The sequence below is a fragment of the Cardiocondyla obscurior genome, linkage group LG02 (genome assembly GCF_019399895.1).
Source record: "Cardiocondyla obscurior isolate alpha-2009 linkage group LG02, Cobs3.1, whole genome shotgun sequence".
Classification (NCBI taxonomy): Eukaryota; Metazoa; Arthropoda; class Insecta; order Hymenoptera; family Formicidae; genus Cardiocondyla; species Cardiocondyla obscurior.
In genome coordinates, this window is record NC_091865.1 from 13,177,845 (window position 1) to 13,195,402 (window position 17,558).

Consider the following 17,558-nt stretch of genomic DNA (forward strand, 5'->3'; position numbering starts at 1 on the left):
ACGCGAGGTGCGTCACGCTTCACACAACGAAGCGTATACGTGTGCCATGGAACACCGAGGAGATTGAGAGGACGGAGGAAATGGTAGTGGCGCGCGGATGTTTTAGCTCCATCTTTCGTCGAAATGTGCGATGGAGAGAGAACGCATGCTTGGCCGCCGGCGCCACCGCAGATCGTACCCCGTGAAACGGTTATAACTCAAGTCCGGGCAGGAGGGTACAAGAGTGAAAAATACGTCCGGGTAGGCCGGTGCCGGTTTTCGTCGTGTAACAGGATCGGGACCTTCTTGGCTCTGCTGCAGCCACCGTCCACCACGCTAACATGGCCTTGTTGGTAGATCGACGCGGCGTTTACGCGAGTGAGTCCTGGAGGGTATATACCTCCGCCCGAGTGCTCACGTACGCTGCAGGTACGATTTGTGACTGTTATCAGCTGGATCAGACGGGACGTCTGTCAGCGAGTACGTTGCCCTACATTAACCACGCGTGGCTCTGTGAAGAGAAGTTTTTGGTGTCTGCGAAGCTCGCGAGCCGGTAAGTCGCAATTTCGCAAAAACGTCATTATTTCTCTACGAAAGAAGGTATTTCATAAGGGGGGAGAGAGAGAGAAATTTCAAAAGATTTCTCTGGTCTGAAATAAAAAAAAAAAAAAAAAAAAAAAACTCATATTACTCGCTATTACTGTCGCTCAGCAAAACAGCGAGATATCATAACTTTCTCTTTGGCAAATCAGTCGTTTAATACACTAGAAGGAACCACGCGCGCTCTATTTTTCAAGATTACAAACCCAATTACAAACTACGAAAAAAAGAACAAATTATGCGACTTACCAATCTCCGCCGATGCACGATGCCCTCCCCTTCCCGGGCCTGCTCCTCCTCCTCTCATAGTCAGATGGGACATCATTCCGCGGCACTAGACCCTCGCGATTCTGATTTTACGTATTTCGGCACGGACACGTGGCGGTGGCGGTGGCTGCTGCTGCTGCTGCTGCTGCTGCTGCTGCTGTGTAGGGCGTATGTGTGCTTCGCGCGACCGCTAAAGAAGGATAAAGCGAGAGTGGGAATATACTTGGCGTGCGACACGTAGGCTCGCGATAGCTCTCCCTCGCCCTCCGCTGCTACCCATCCGTTACTCTCGTCCTATCTTTAAAAATTGGTGTAACGCGTAAATTAGTTGTTCCAAGCTAGAGAAAACTAATCAGCGTCGGTTTTAAGCGGTAATAATTAACAGCTAATTTACGCGTCACCCTCCAATTGTTTAAGATAGGAATTTAATATGTATAAACGTAATTATTATACTCATTATTCTTTTTTTGTGTTAAAAAAAAAAAAAAACATCCCGAGTCGTCTTAAAAAAATGTACCTGTTGCGAGGGTTAACTCTACCGAAAGATTTACATTAACAATTACAAAATCATTGTATAATCTGTCAGAGAATGGGGGGGGGGAAAGGGCGAGAACAATTCTTTTTAATTTACATAATTTAAATACTTGTAACTTTTCGTCCCAATACTTTTTTTTACTAATAAATACTTCCGGGTTCGCTTCGTGCAGAGTTTTGAAAAAACGTAACGGAAGATAAGAATTGGCTGATGTGCGATAAGAGACTTCGGAGTTAGCTCCCGATTGAGATTAATTTGCCGATTCGAATTGTCCATGGATTTGAATCCTCCGTATGTATATTATATCGTACGCCGTATCGAACGAGAATGTAGAAAGTCGACAAACGTCGTGAAGAATAAGTAAGATTTTCTATTTCGCGAACCTGGTCACGAATGAGAGCTACATCCATCTCATCGACCCCGACGACCGTCAACCACCACCGAGACGACGGTATTCTTCTTCTTCTTCGTTAAAACTAAAGTAGCCGAGTGCCACCATTTGCCTTTTGCGTGCGTGCCGGGGTACTCGGTGCTCTTGGATTAAACAGCGAGCCTTGAAACGTTAATAAAAGAAAAAGACGCCAACAGTTGAATAACATAATAATAATAATTGAGATAAGAAAGTGATTTTCGGAACTGAAGAGTTATCCACAAATATTTCGTGTATAATGTTTGCGAGCTAAGACGACAAGCTAAGGCGCCAAGACATCATCGATTACTTTTATTATACATTACTTTATTATACATTTTCGGGATAAATTAAAGGTGAGCGATAATCTTGAAAATTAAATCTTGAGAAAGATCTACGATCCGTACGGAAAATCTACGAGCGCAAGAGAAATGGAACTAACGACCGGAAATTAAAATGAAGAAGAGACTCTTGTAATTAAAGATTTATTTATTAAATTAAAAAAATTAAACCGACATTTTTCGCGAAAGTGCCGAAAGTTGGGGTTCCGTTGCGTTCACATCAGGCGTTAAGAATTTGCCGTGCCAAACGTTATTCTTTACACGTGGCAAATCATCGATTATCAATCTCGCGTCACTTTTAATACGGTACTCCGATCTCGAATCGATGGACGCGTGACATCCGGCACGTTGTCCCCGTTGGACACGAAGAATTCGTCAGGATGGTGGCCGAGTTAACAGACATTTCCACGGCGACGGTCGACGGAAAATCATCGAGCATCGGTGGTAGTTTGAAACATTTCAAACGACCAAAATGGATCGAAACGGCGACGCGGGAGCCGATCTATAACGTTCTCGATAGCGACGCGGGCAAAAGTTTACCTCCCGGGATCATTGGCAAGATCGTGGTGATTAGCGCGGTGAAGAACAAAGGAAACCGGAAGCTGAAAGACGAGCAGCGAGGCTGGCCACCCCCTGAAAATCAAATGCCACCGATTTTCGAGAACGAGAACGAGAACCCTCTCTACAGCGTGGTGAGAAAACCGAGGAAAGTACGGCTGCTGGGAAGGTCCCGCGAAGCGAACGATCCTGTCGACTCTGACGAAAACCCCGAGAGTCAGCGGGTAGACGCGTTCAACCAACGCGATACGACTAGACCGGAAATGTATTACGATCATGCCGAGGACGAGAGCACCACCTGGCCCGATCACGAGAACTCGGTGGCGCTGCCTCGAGGGGTAGTGGGCCTCGTCGGGCCTTACAGAGTCTACACGAACCCAAACGAGAGGAGAGAATACATGCTGCAGGAGGAAGAGCTCGTTGAAGAAGTAGTGGGGGACCCCGGGTGCTCTGAAAAGGTCCCGGAAGACGAGCACCGTCAAAGGGCCAAGTGGAAGATCCGAGAGGACCTTGATGAGAAAACCCTGGTGCCGGATATGCCAGGTCTCATGAATTTTCGGGATACGAAAACGGATATCGGCAAGAAGGAGAATGGCGATTGGAAGAATGAACGGTGGTCGATTACAAAAATCAGTAGCTCGGATTGCGTCGAGGGGATTCTACCTGGCAAAGAGGAGCGTGCAGTGGACGTCCCGGATACGACATCCGTGCTTCCAATGGTCGTCGAGAAATGGGGTGAGAAAAAAAATCTCTTACGTTCATCTCTCGCAGGATTATACTTTGAGAATTTTTTATAACTTGACAAGTATCAACTTGACTGACGATATCAAACAATATGAAATGTACAAGTAGGTACGATAAAATGATTTCTATTAAAATAATTTACTTTTTAAATGCCCAGGTCGCACTCGGCAGGAAAGTTGAATTATTTACAAATGCATATGCAAAGATTCACGAAATTCTCATCAACTTTGTCAAATATTTTAAAAAGTTCTAGCAAATGATTAATCCTCACTTTTATAAATGTGTCGTCTCTTTTGATAATGCAAAAACTATAGCGACAAGACACGTAACAACGTACATCCTTTCGCAATTTTTATTAAATTAAAGAGTTATGTAAAATTTTCCAAGTTTTAATAGACAAGTTTTAATTATTATTATTAATTAAAATAGATCCCATGGTATCTCGAAAACAATTAATTAATTTGCTTAACGATGAGCGGCCACAAATTGACGTGGCTGCTTTCTTCGCCAGCGCTCTCCTCGGCCGCGACTTGTCCACTTGAAAATTATAATCGCGCGTCGTAATAGGCCGCGTACAGAGTGGTGGTGTCAAGTGGACGACAACGGTGTATAATTCGGCAAAGTATGTCGTCTGCATTTAGTATGCGAAGCGACACGTGTCTTACGGTATTGTCCAGCAAAATAGACTCGCGTAGCGGTAGATGGTACCCTGCGTATACGCACTCGCACACGCGCACGCACACGCACACGCACACGCAGTCGGCGTCTCGATACGTGCAGAGTATGGTTTATGAGGCAACGATAAGGTCAACATTCGACTGAGAATTGCATTTCTATGCACCTGCTTGTCTATCACAATCCCGTCTGCCTTCTCCGAGCAACGGTGAATTGTCTTGCGCGGATTCTAAAATTAGACTTTACGGACCGACTCGAACCTTGAGCAACTCCGGAAGAGGACGAACGGGATGGCATCTCGCGTCGGCAATACGCTCAAAAAGCTCGTTCAACCAAAATAGGAAAGTTGGACCTTTCGGCAATTTATTTAAATTTCAATTCTCTTATTATTGGTAATATTAATTTGTCTTTGTTGATAATTTTTGATTTAAACTTTCAAGTAGCAATATTCAGACAAATGACATACATTTTCCTTGTTCTGTGCAAGAGCACGCGGATAGATTGACCCCCTCCAGCTATGTCAAAAAGCCAATAGCGGTTTATGACATTCTTCAAGTATCTCTCACCGTTCGAGAGTTTAAATGAGGATCACACGCAGCTTTCTAGTGACGTACAGTTCGTTGTTGCTTTCTTTCGAAAGACCTCTCATTACATGTTCGTTCGATATGGTGTATTCTTCGGCGCGCCATAACCACGGTAGAACATATCACATGAGTGGAGTACGGCCATTCGTGACTTTCACCATTTTTACACACCTTTTACCGTCCTGAGAGATCGTCATTTAACATCCAGTGTCGCGATTTTAAATCCCGCGACTCTTACTCTTATTCGCGCACGTTCCATCGTTTCCTGGTCGACTGGTTGTGCGTTTTTTTTCCTCCTGCACGCGCCAAGTCTCCCCGGACGCGTTGCATTTGAGCGGATGTAGATTTGCATCAAGGAGATTAGAAAGCATGCATAGCGAGCAGCAGGCATGAGTTATTCCATCGGAATTAAACGGGAATACCAAATAAATGATATAACACCGCTGGAGGCGCTCCCCCATTGTCTTAATTCTCGTGGCAGATCTTCGTGATTCTTCCCAATGGCTCCGGAGGCGTAAAAATCGTGCGCGGAGAAAAGACCTCTATTATTCTTGCACATAACTTTTCAGGCCATTCTACCGTGGCCGTGAATCGTTTTCTCCTTCGTCGCGCCGTTCATGAGAAAAACCTTACCTTAAAAAACATATATATATATATATATATATATATATACAATGCACCTGTGTAACAATTTGACAAGAGATTTTAAAAAGAAAATAAAAATTAGGTACCTACTTACTTTTAGCGATTATCAGGCGAGTTTCCGGCACACAGAAGCGACGTGAGAACGAAAGAAACGCGAATAAACATTTCATTTGGTCATTTCCGACATCACTTTGCGCAGCGTAATTAAATTTAAGAAAAATTAAGAAAAATTAGATCTCTATTAAGCACTCAATTGCTTACGAGTTAGTAGCTTATTTAATAATATATATGTGGCCACGTACTTTGCAGTCCTTTCACTGGCGGCGCGCCGCGTGGAGATAAGAGAATATACAAATGAGAGGTCTTGTTACGGACAAATTAGCTAATTATCTCACGGCGCGACGGGATTACTTCCGGCCGCCGTAACTTACTTTCGTGTTCCACTCTCCGGGTCCATTAATCGTCACGCAGCATCGATCTGTCAGCCATATGACGCCACCGTTACTAAAAGCCTCCTGACAGCCCTCAGTCACTGTTACACATAACTGATTCTCCGCAGTTAGATGATGCAGCTGCGTCGCCGAATACCCGTCGTTTCTCTATACAGTTAGCCACTTTTCTCGCAACATCCGCGCGCGGTGCCAGCGCACAGAGCGAAGCCGCAATTGCGCGCCTTCGCGAAAATACGCGCACGTGCCTTTTCTTTGGATAGTCATGAGGCTCCGATTTTTCGACGCAGATGTTTTCTCGCTGAGCGATTCGTCGACGATCGTTACGAATGCGCTGCCGCGAGTAACGACGGTATACACGTGCTAGTAGATTTGCAGGTTGTCAGACAAAACTAAATTATTAAAATCATAATAAAAAAGAACATAGAAGAGTTGAAGAGAAAAGACCCCGACAAACACAGAATGTTGTTGCAATAGTTTCTATTGGTTTCGGAAAAGTTTGTTAAAGATTTATTTTTACGTTACTTTATTAATCGCTCGATACTGTGATCTTGCAGGTTCGATTACACGTTTGTCTTTTTTTTTTTTTTCGCAATTTCCACGTTAATAATATTTCTCAGATAATGCATCTTAATCGTCGAAACTTGTGTGTTTCTGCGGCTTGTAAACGATCCCGTTATAACATGATCAAGCTGCTACGCGTGCTTATTTTTGCAATCTACGTTTCTCATCGACGACTTTACGCAGCTCGCGTGAAACGGTCAGAGTATTCGCTGCAGTCTTTCAACCCACATAGAAAAAAATAAAATAAACAGAAGAAAAAGAAACAAAAAAATTAAAACGTCTATAATCGAGCCTACGTTGCATAATAACCGATCAGCAAGCGGTTCGCGGTTCGCGGTTCGCGGTTCGTGACTGAAAAGACGATAAAATGAGCAAAGTGTTTTCCGTAGGGAAAATTTAATATACGTTATAAAACAAAATAATTAATATACTAATAACGGCGAAGGAAAAATTAAGATTACAAGGAAGTGGTTAGGTTGCCGATTAAAAACACAAATTGCATCTTGCAATGAATGATGCGGGCTAATCGAGTATTACGTGTAATAAATCTCGCGTAAAAAAAAAATGCACGTTTTCGTGTTATCAGAGTGAAATGTCACATGCAGGAATGTGGAGCGAACGACGAAAGTGGCACGGCACACGTGAGAATTTATGAAATTTGGTGAAGAAACTGCTTTTTTCATCTGGTGCCCGTATGTCTCTTTCACCGATCTTTATCTTTATGTCCAGAATGGGATACAGGTTTCCACCATAAAATTGCTTTAATATTAATTGCAATCTTTTTACAAGCTACCTGGCAAAATTTATATTTCGTACTTGGATATCGTCGTGTGTGTGATATTAATATATAATGTAAATTATAAACGCATCATTTGCTGCATGCTTCCAATTTGCATCAAAATTCAGACAATTCCCACTTAGGACGTCATATTTTCGTCTGTAGGTATACATATTCGACATAATGACTGATTTTTCGATAACAGACCGAGAAAGTGTAACAGTTACAGTTGCCGGACGAAATTTCATCATACATTCTCCGGATTAAGCCTTTAAAAGTTAAATTTAGAAGAGCAAAATATATTGAAATGTATTCAACAAGGAAACTGGCACGGTACTTTCAAGTCGACGAAAGTTCTTCTTCTTCTTCTCGCAAAGGTTTTTTTTTTTCGCAATCTTTCATCCAAATCACCTCCGTCGAACGTATGGAAGCACGCATGAGAGTCATAAGTGAGTCACGTAGAATAGCGGAATCTAGATAATGGTTCGATTTAGAAGGCGATCTCCCGCCGACATTGGCCACATTTAGCGAGAAAAACCTGCTTTGCAACTGTTGGAAAAATTGTTAATCTGATTGATATGCGCTTCTAATCAGATTCACGATTTTTGCAACAACCTTTTCAGCTAAATGCAGCAATTCTCGACGGGTAGGAAAATTTTTTTTTATCGCACGGGTCCTATACGTACAACGCGTTGACGGATGCTGGGAAACGAGGCTACGAGAAAATCGCATCGTCACCGTCCGATTCGCTACCACTACCTGCCTGCCTGCCGGTCGCCAACCGTTCGATATCCCCGAAAGAAATACTTGATCGGGAGCGCGGCCGACGAGCCGAGTTGCGCCACTTGGTACAGTGTTATCGTCACGTGCACTTCTCGTTATCCGTCACTCGGTCGCAGCATCCTCCTCGCGAAAGCTAAGTAAGTGATGGACGATCCCCCGCGACTTTAGCTCGTCAGGACGAACGTGTACGGGACCGTACAGGTAAATTTTTACCCCCAGCACCACCTTCTTCAGCGAGTTTTTTCAAACTGCCGAGTTGATTGCCCGTCAGTATATTAATTATATCATGCTTTTTTAATCTCAATGATTTTTAATTAGCTCAAATTCTACGTTTATTATTTATTTGTTTTATGTAAATATAAAAACTCTAATAAATTTTAATTTAATCTTGAATTAAAAGAAATTTTATAAATTGGTAAGATACCTATAAAAAATAATGACAAACGTGGTGACTTTCTATTATCCGAGTATGGAGAATAATTAAATTTCAAAGTCGAAAGCTCCTGAACTTGCGATATGAATTTTCAATCGTTTAAAATACTACCTAAAAACCTTTTTTTTTTTCAGCTAACGTTGCAAACACTTGTACCGGACACTTACGCTATAAGTCGTGAATGTACCGTAATATCGCAGACGTGCCTAACTGTTCCTCGTGATCCTTCAAGTTTAGACTGTGATTGACTTTACATCTGCCTGTAAAAACGTTTCTTATTATCGATATACCCATCTATACAACGTTACGTACGATCCTATCGAGTTTCGTCTCTTAATTCGCTTTTAGAAAATCCAAATTGAATGCCTAAATTTTTATTACGCACTTATAATACGATCCATCGATATCATCGAGACCCCACAATTTTTTTCCGAGCGCCATATGGTCTTCTCGAAGAAAATGTGAAAATCTTCGACATTGCGGGATTCACCATTAAGCGACGATTAACGTCGTCGTTGATCAGCCGATAAGAAAGAAATATTTCCGCAATTGAGTCGTAATATGCTGCAGGTGCGAATAGAAACGCAGAAAAACGGCAAATAGTGATTTACGCTACGTGATGATACTAATTTCGCCGATTCCGTGACATTAGGATCGCGCTACGGTAGATCTTTTCCGACCACGTGATTTTTTTTTATCGATTTTACACGGTTTAATTTTGTAATTCACGACGGATTGATTCGATGCGCCACTTGTATATGTATAAATGATTTTTGCGTGTATCCTTCTTCAAAGAATGTTTTTTTTTTTTTTTTCTTAGCTAAGCTACTAAATGCGTTCTGGATACATCTCAATAAAATTACGATGAAACGCTAGACGTAATCTAAATTAATTATTATTGTATGCATGTATGTATGTATGTTTGTATGTATGTATGTATGTATTTGTGAAATAATTAATTTAATAATTTACACGCAATGAAACTTTACGGATGACACATAAGTTTAATGAAAAATAACTTTCTTCGTAAACGTCGCGTGACAATCATCAAGCGTACCTACATTTATCTCGACGTTTGTATTTATCTTTCATCGCGAAATCTCACCCCGTCCAGGGTACTCTGCTGATTCTCCCGTCCCAAGACCTTTCACCTCTTCGATCTTTTCTGGCGTTCTTTGTTGCAGCTTCCGCCGCTGCACCATCATCGCGTCATCCGCGAATCAAGCACATGTCTCTGTTCCGGGACGCACTGTGATCTTGAAACTCATTAATCGCGCAACGAGTGGTGCATTTAGAGCCAGCTGTCGCACGCGCGTTGACACTTGACTCGTGACTTTCTCGGTTGCCGCGAGCAATTTGCATTTCTTTTTCTCGGGTACGCGCGGATTGTGCAAGCAATGCCGAGAAAGAACGCACGCACGCGCGCGCGTTTGCGATATCCACATGCTTAAATGTGATCCCACTAATCAGATAATACATATAAATTTATTCTAAATTTTATCTGACTGAGCAATCTGATTTGTAGTGTCCGGTTTGCCCTGTGCGCATCTGGAATCATCTCGTGTGTGCGTGTCTAGGCCTAGGAGGCCCGCGGAAGTAACGGAACGCAATCAAAGGGGAGCTTATTAACATAGTTTCGAGCACAACCGCCACTTAGGTGCCTCGTAATCGTTGTTGCAATGTCCTGCTCGTTACGGATCACTATTTCGATGTCGATCAAATAGGCCGTCAAAGAAGCGTCGCTTGTTTATGACTTATGTTAGCCTCGATACTTCCTCGGCGCTTTCTTGAGCGATTCATTATACGTCCTGCGCGGAGATCCCGTAAGCCCGTAAGAGAGTATCGCGATTCTTTGAGGTTCATTAAGTAACTATCTCGAGGATGAATACGCGCCGGGTATCGCGCATCATCGAGAGATTAGAGGCTTTGCGTGGTTAATCGCGAGAGCTTCATTTCATCGTTGCTTCGATATATGACTTTTTTATTACACGTTTGAAAGCTTGTATTAAACTGCCGCAGCTATAATCGATCACAATAATCGTTTTCGAAAAGTAAGTTTACCCATTTCTCGATCAGTCGGTTATATATGATTATAAAAGAATAAATAGCGTTTTTTTTTTTTCGTGTAACAATATATACCTATAAAAGATATAATAATAATAATAATAATAATAATGATGATGATGACGATATAAATAGTTGAACGAAACCGCGTATGTTGAAAAACTTGCTGGTTTCGCCAGTTTCGTCATTAATTACACGGCATTACACTCGTGGTAATTACCAACTATTTAACGCGCCGAAGAGCGCTGAACTTTTACTAGAAGACGCTTCGCGCGTTCCAGCAAAATACCCCAGTGGAACGGCTATCATTGTGTGTAGCCGCCAGCTGCGCTACTACACGTCGTGCCGCGAATGCCCGAGAAATCATTAAAGGTGCGATATTAACGCAATTAAGTAAACTCGCGTGCCAGCTGTTTTAATTATTTCAAAGCCTTCTCCTTTGCGCGCGCGCGCGCGCGCGTCGCGCTTTATCTATTACGACGGTACAATAGACAATCATCGTCACAAGATCGTTCTGTACAGAGATAAGAAGAACGTGTTTTATTCGCTTGATATGCCAAGATATGGAGCAAATTGTTCTCGCCGCATGTCTTAAATTAATTAAGCCAAGAAGCGACGATTGATAGAATCGAATTTAAAAAGAAATAAGACGTTACGACACACTCAATAACGATAATAATAAGTTAAAAATATAAGAAAAATAAATTAGGAAAATTAAAATTGTCAAGACTTTCGAATTGAATGAAAATGAAGAAATGGTGCGCTTTGTGCTCGTTGATGAGAGATTAATGTAGATTTTAATATGCTATTCAATAGATTGTCACGTAGCACAATACAACTTTCTCGTTTGAGAACCTGGCGCGCTCGAGGAGCGCTAACCGGAAGAGAAATTGGAATGGCAGATGTCAAACGTGACGATTCCTTGATGGGGCCTTGTAGGCCTTGACAATAGTTTCCCAGCGTATTCCTTGGGAGATCCAGAGTGTGTACCTAACCAACCACACTGCGCTATCGCCGCAGAAATAGACGTATAAATACTTTGAGCGAAAGTTACACACATTTCTCCGACGACCCGGCGGGCTAAAGAAAGAAAGTGGCAAGAAGAAGCCAAGGTTCCACTTCTTTCCGGCTGCTGCGTATCAGCGGCCGAATGCTATATACATACCAATATATGCGAACGCGCCGTTTCTTTCATTTCTCTTCTCTTTTGTTGTTGCAGGGAGTAATGAGCAGCAGCACGACAAAGATAGCCTGAACGAGACCGGAAGTACAACGGGTGGCACCGTGGAGGGCGCGCCGAGTGGTGGCCCCAGCAGGGGTGACCGGACCAAAGAGGACCATGCGCAAGCATCCACCACGGCACCGCCAACCAGATCTCTGGTCTCTAGGATCCTCGCGAGAACCCGGTCACCTGAGGATCTCCTGGATCATTCGGAACCATAGTAAAAAATACCTATCTTTTTTTTCTCCTATTATGTAATACATATGACGACATACTATGTCGAAATGATCACACACACATTGTAGACGTTACATGTAATTACTAAAGTTTATTAGAATTAAATGGACTATGATGAAAATTCTATCCAAATGACAAGTAATGCTATTTTCGAGTAATGCTATTTCTTTTATAACTTGAATACTTGAAAAAGATAAGAGATAATTTTTAATTTCAATGTTTAATTTTGCGCAACACACAGCTCGCAGTTATGGGTGGTCCTGTCGAACGTGTACGGCGAATTGATCATCGTGCTAACGCTGGCGGTGTGCTTAGCCGAAGTCATGGACACGCCCGTACCCCTGCTCAGCTTGCAGGTATAAATGATGAAACTCGCTCGACCGGGTTTCATAAATAAATTACTTTATCACGGATCACCGTATTCGCTAAGAAAGCGAGGGTGCTCACGGATTAACGTGCAACGCCTCCGAGTCTCGAAAGTAACGTTTGCGATGCCGGAGACTTTGTTAGAATTACCGTACCGTTACTTCACACAATCTGGGGAAAGTCCGAGTGTCGATCGGACGGGGGGCCTTGAACTAAAAACTTGTCAAGAAAATTAATAATATTTTTCAACTTTATTAATTTTCTGTTAAAATGTAATAATATCGATACAAAAAGTCGGAAAGGACTCCGCGAGAAATTTTCACTCACGCAAATAAAACAGATCGAGGCACCACGTTTAACGAAATAGTATTTACATACGTTGTCGCGCGAGTTTCGAGATAACCGGTTCGATCGCAATGCGACTAATTTTTCGCTCTGCCCCCCGGATGATTCAAGGATACCCCGAAATCGTATTCCCTTAATTAATAATTTAATTTCTATGACAAAGATTCGCAATTGTATCTTGTAGGGAATATTTCTCATGTACCTCTACGTGGGCAGCATTGCCGTTATCATCGGTATCTACATATGGGTGCTAGTTGACAGCTGCGGCAGCTTAAACCGAAGTGGTGGCAATGGGCTTGGAGATGCGGAACTCGGTGGCGCGTCGCTTACTAGATTTGGATCGTTAAAACGAGCGCATATCTCCAGGGCTAGAACGTCACCGACCAGTTTCTACATACGAGTCGGCGCGCTCTGTAAGAGACAGCTTAACGTTAACACGCTCAAAGAATATTTATTCTTGTTGGAATAACACAATTTTAATATCTCCTGTAAAACTTGCACTCGTAAAAATGCTATTTGTACAAATATAATTTTATTCAAAATTCCTGTCGCTGCAAAATTTCGCTCCTTTAATTAAAGAAAGAATTGCGAAATGTTTTCTATTATTTTTTTAATATTTCGTTGTCTGAATTTTCAGTATTCGGTTTAGCGACGTTGGTCTTCAACGGTCTGGAAATGGCGATGCACTCGATGATGCAGGGTGCCGAGTGCTTGACCGACGTCGTCTTTGTGCATCCGGTGCTCCACGGCTTGTTCACCTTCTTGCAGATGCACTTTCTCTTCGTAAACTCGCAGGCAAGCATCAGTCTTTCGTTAATTAATTACATTACAATATATTACGCCGAGTCGAGTGCCGCGAGAGCTCGCGGTAAGACAATGCGTGAACGCGTTTCTTCGTTGCGCTCTGTTGCATCGACTACGTCTACCATTGTTTAATGTGATCGTTAACAGGGACTCCGCGTTTCAGAGCGAAGCATTTTTAAAGATTAAAGGCCAAAGTTGAAACAACTACTACTAATCTTGGCATCAATATATTGTACATATGTATATGTATATGTATATATTGTATGTACAATAATTTCGACGAGATTTGATTAAAATTAATTTGTAACTCAAATCATTATTATTTCAATTTTTCTCACAGAATTGGAATTAATTTTCATATTGTACTTTTAGGTGCTCGTGGAGCGCTTCGGTCTTGTAGCCAGATTCGGCTTCACGCATCTCGCGGCTACGAATGTCGCGGTCTGGGCACGTCTGGTGATTTGGGATACCGCGCAGGAATGGACTTACTTTGTACATTTAGCGCAACACGAGCAACAAACGTCCATGTCTCCCTTGAGTCTTCGAGGATTTCCCGGATCCTTGACGAGACACTCGCGTGATCTCATAGGTATATTATATTACGTTCACTTTTCAACGAATAAATAATTTAAAAGTACAAGTTACAAGAGTAATTGTATCGTGTGATTAATTTCAGATGACTCTGTGAGAAAGGGAAACACTTTTAAGCCGTATCAGCCCGTCTCGAATGAGCAGATCTCGCAAGTGATCGCGCTGCAAGAATGTTTAAATACTAATACCCTGGGACAGCTGTGGACTTCAAGCATGCCTTTTTTGTATCCCTTCATCGTACAATTTAGGTACATAATACATTTGATGAAATCTAAAAATTGTTTTAATATCTAATTGATTTGTTTAAATCCATATATAATATAACTTTGCATTTTTTTTTTTTTTTTACGTAAAGATCTACATTAGAAGAACGGTCAAATGATTATTTATCTTGAAATATCTTTCAGTTTGATCGCCGCGGCGGTGACGTTCGTGATGGGTCAGAACGTCGGTCGGAGTCGACTAATTAAGCAAAAGTTTCACGGCAGCAAAGAGCTGAGCAGCCACACTCGAGTGGGCTGTGACGGTTCGAGCAAAGGGCTCTTCCTAGGTATTCTCTGCATGGTCGCTGGCATCGTTGTGATCCTTATTTTCCTTGTGGTGCGAGAAGACGAGAGCTTCCCTTCTGCTACCCTGTCGTGGCTCACATGCGGCACTCTAATTGGCATCCTGACCCTGAGCAGTCTGATGACGGCCAGTGGTCTCGTCCAAGTACGCCAAATCTCGGTGGTAACACGAGCGCCTGCCGCCTTGGACAGCCTTCTGTCGAACGTGTCGCTCTTCGGGGTCCAGCTCTACTCGGTCTTTACTATCGTGGTGTGCGCTTGTTCCCTGGCAATGACGGACCATGACGAGACCGAGGACACCCGGGCCAGGCACATCATGCTGCTGTCGATGTCGGGCCTGCAACTGGTGCAGTGCTTCGCACAGAGTACGCTGATCGCCGAGACATCTCGACGCTCGTGCATAACACGCTTCCAGATGCTGGCGAAACCCGGCCGTCAAGTCATCACTTTCCTGTTGTTTAGTAACGCCGTGCTTTGGGCTTTCGATACCGTAATCACGCAAAACTGGCTGTCGCAGGAGCTGCAGCTACGATTCTTCGGCGTTCTCGCCTGGGGCGTATTATCTAGAATCGGATTGCCTCTCTTGATCTTTTATAGATTCCACAGCTGCGTATTGCTGCTGGAAGCGTGGAACAAGTGTTACAGAACGCCACGAGGAGAACACCCTCTCAACTGACAATGCAAAATTTCATGCAGACCCTCGTGCAGGTTCGTTGGAACAAGTATTAGTATTCTTAATTATCCGTTCAATCAATGAGCAATTACGGTAATATTTGATGCTATTTACATAATTTTTGTGTATACATTGAAACATGTTTTCAATCACTTTTTCATGACTGTTAATATATATATCTTAAATAATCTTTGATGAACTTGACGTCTCTCTTTTACTTATAAAACGCAACAGACTGCATTCTGGCACGCAAAATTCACGCTATCCCGGGAGACTGATCGGACTACGGAAGACGGCCAAAGAAATCGCGTACAAAAAATGGCACCCGAATTCGCTGTCGTTGGACGTGATGCATCTTCTTCCTTATGTGGATAGCGCGAGCTGGCTGTACCTAGATCCGAATCCTGTGTTTTCGGTACCTAATCCGGAATGCGACGGGTCGCTAGTATTTCAACAGCATCGTCATCATCATCATCACCACCACCGTCACTACCATCACCGTCATCGCAATTGCCAGAAAAGACATCGTCGGGTACTGAGCGACCCTGGAGAATGGAACGCTGGTATTCGGACGAGTACCGCGCGCCACCGGCGAGTACTCAGCACCGCCGGTGTCGACTTTATGCGAGCATCGATAGAAGAGGCCAATGAAGATAATCAATCGCCCGAGGAAGAGACAAGAGCGTCGACCTTCAGAAAAGTGCCATGGCACCCTAATTTGCACATGCTCAAAATTAGGAGAAGCTAATGCAATTATACAATTACCGTCAATCGTACGGGAATAAAAATTTACATAAGAATGGAAAACAGTATCATCTGAGAAATCCTTTAAAATTTTGTATTATATGATTTAAATCATACAGGGTGTCCCACCCTATATTACATTATTGTACAAAGTTTTTACAGAGTATTTATTAATATTACTCTTACAAATAAGTATGATTAATTACTTGTATCGTTTCTTGATGTAGTTCTTCTGATTCTACTTTCAATTTGTCAAGTGCTTTTTGCTGAGAATAAGAAATGGAATCTGTTGCCTAAATGGCATTGAAATGCTGTTAATTTTTGTATTTATTCCATTCCTTTTGCAATAAAATTCTAAACTCTTTCTCTTCTTCTGATATTGATGGATGTTTCCTCAATCTTTATCTTAAGTAAATTTCCATTGTAAATATAAAACATACAAAATAAATTATTAGTCATATTTTGCATAGCATTTTTTTTAATTTCAAGAAGCAAAAAAACTTACTGCTTACATTTATTAATTTTTATTGTACTTCTAGTTTCCTGACTAGTTTCAATTGCTCATCTTTGTGAAATAACCTCTCTCGATCGCAAATCGATTCAGCATACATCCTGTACTCACTATCTCTTGAAAAACAATCTCTTCTTCTACATTACTTTAATACAAGACATCCCAACATTATTTTCAATTCTGGTTTACTATCTTTGCTACAATTTTGACCCTGTCATATACACAAAATACTTTGTCAGCGGTATTAATAAGGAAACAGGCACCTAGTCGATCTATACTATACTATACCTTCACGTCGTCAGCAGTGTCCAGAGTTACTTGGCAAGATGCCTCAACTTCAATTGCATTCAATATGTCACTCTGAATGAAAATTCGATCGTGAGCATTTTCCACAAACAGATACGTAACTTTTACGTCGTAATTACCGTCGCATATTATTACATTCTGTAAAAATAAATGTATATATATATATGTAAAGAAATGTATATCATACAAGTTAAAAAAATGTATAAATTATTGGCACCAAAGCACAACAAAAGCTCCATACAAACACAACATCAAATAAGCATCATACGGCTTGAATAAAATAAAAAGAAACAGAATAAAAACTAGAAATCGTTTGAAAAAAAACTTTTTAATTACTTTAGATTCGAGAGTTGTAAATTGACATCCGTATAAATAGCAAGAACGATCTTTCTAAACTCTTGATGTATTTGCGGCGACGGTAGCGCTAAAAGTATTTGGTAAACGGAATGTTTTGGAACTACCAAAATCGATGGTGACATATATATATCAAAATCGATTTTGGTAGTTCCGCAAATATCCGTCTACCAAATGCTCCTGGCGCTAACGTCGCCGCAAATACATCGAAAAAGGTTAGAAAGATCGATGTATTCGCGACGGTAGCGCCGGGAGCGTTTGGTAAACGGAATTTTTCAAAACTACCAAAATCGATGGTGACATATATATATCAATATCGATTTTGGTAGTTCCGCAAATATCCGTCTACCAAATGCTCCCGGCGCTAACGTCGCCGCAAATACATCGAAAAAGGTTAGAAAGATCGATGTATTCGCGACGGTAGCGCCGGG

The 17,558-nt window shown here is 42.0% G+C and overlaps 1 protein-coding gene and 1 long non-coding RNA gene across 4 annotated transcripts; one reads left to right on the forward strand and one right to left on the reverse strand.

Annotated features, from left to right (window-relative positions):
* Positions 1-2,456: 2,456 nt before the first annotated feature.
* On the forward strand, positions 2,457-15,950 carry LOC139113314 (proton channel OtopLc). The gene is made up of 8 exons (XM_070674375.1): positions 2,457-3,424; positions 11,628-11,850; positions 12,109-12,223; positions 12,763-12,991; positions 13,216-13,373; positions 13,755-13,971; positions 14,059-14,221; positions 14,381-15,950. The coding sequence occupies exons 1-8, from the start codon at positions 2,512-2,514 to the stop codon at positions 15,213-15,215; spliced, it is 2,853 nt and encodes a 950-aa protein (XP_070530476.1). The 5' UTR covers positions 2,457-2,511; the 3' UTR covers positions 15,216-15,950.
* An 86-nt stretch (positions 15,951-16,036) lies between these two features.
* On the reverse strand, positions 16,037-17,217 carry LOC139113315 (uncharacterized). Of its 3 annotated transcripts, none has more exons than XR_011547666.1 (4): positions 17,110-17,217; positions 16,756-16,911; positions 16,469-16,678; positions 16,037-16,361 (listed from the first exon to the last, which is right to left on the reverse strand). It is a non-coding gene; the product is annotated as an uncharacterized lncRNA (long non-coding RNA). The 3 variants fall into 3 exon arrangements; XR_011547667.1 differs by having other exon boundaries at positions 16,462-16,678; XR_011547668.1 differs by lacking the exon at positions 17,110-17,217 and adding an exon at positions 16,961-17,074.
* Between the last annotated feature and the right edge of the window lie 341 nt (positions 17,218-17,558).

Excerpts from the sequence above, each read along its gene's own strand:
- LOC139113314 (XM_070674375.1), top strand. The coding sequence starts at position 2,512 with ATGGTGGCCGAGTTAACAGACATTTCCACGGCGACGGTCGACGGAAAA. Across the intron at positions 3,425-11,627 it reads AATGGTCGTCGAGAAATGGG|GGAGTAATGAGCAGCAGCAC; the intron begins GTGAGAAAAAAA and ends TTGTTGTTGCAG. Across the intron at positions 12,224-12,762 it reads TACCCCTGCTCAGCTTGCAG|GGAATATTTCTCATGTACCT; the intron begins GTATAAATGATG and ends TGTATCTTGTAG.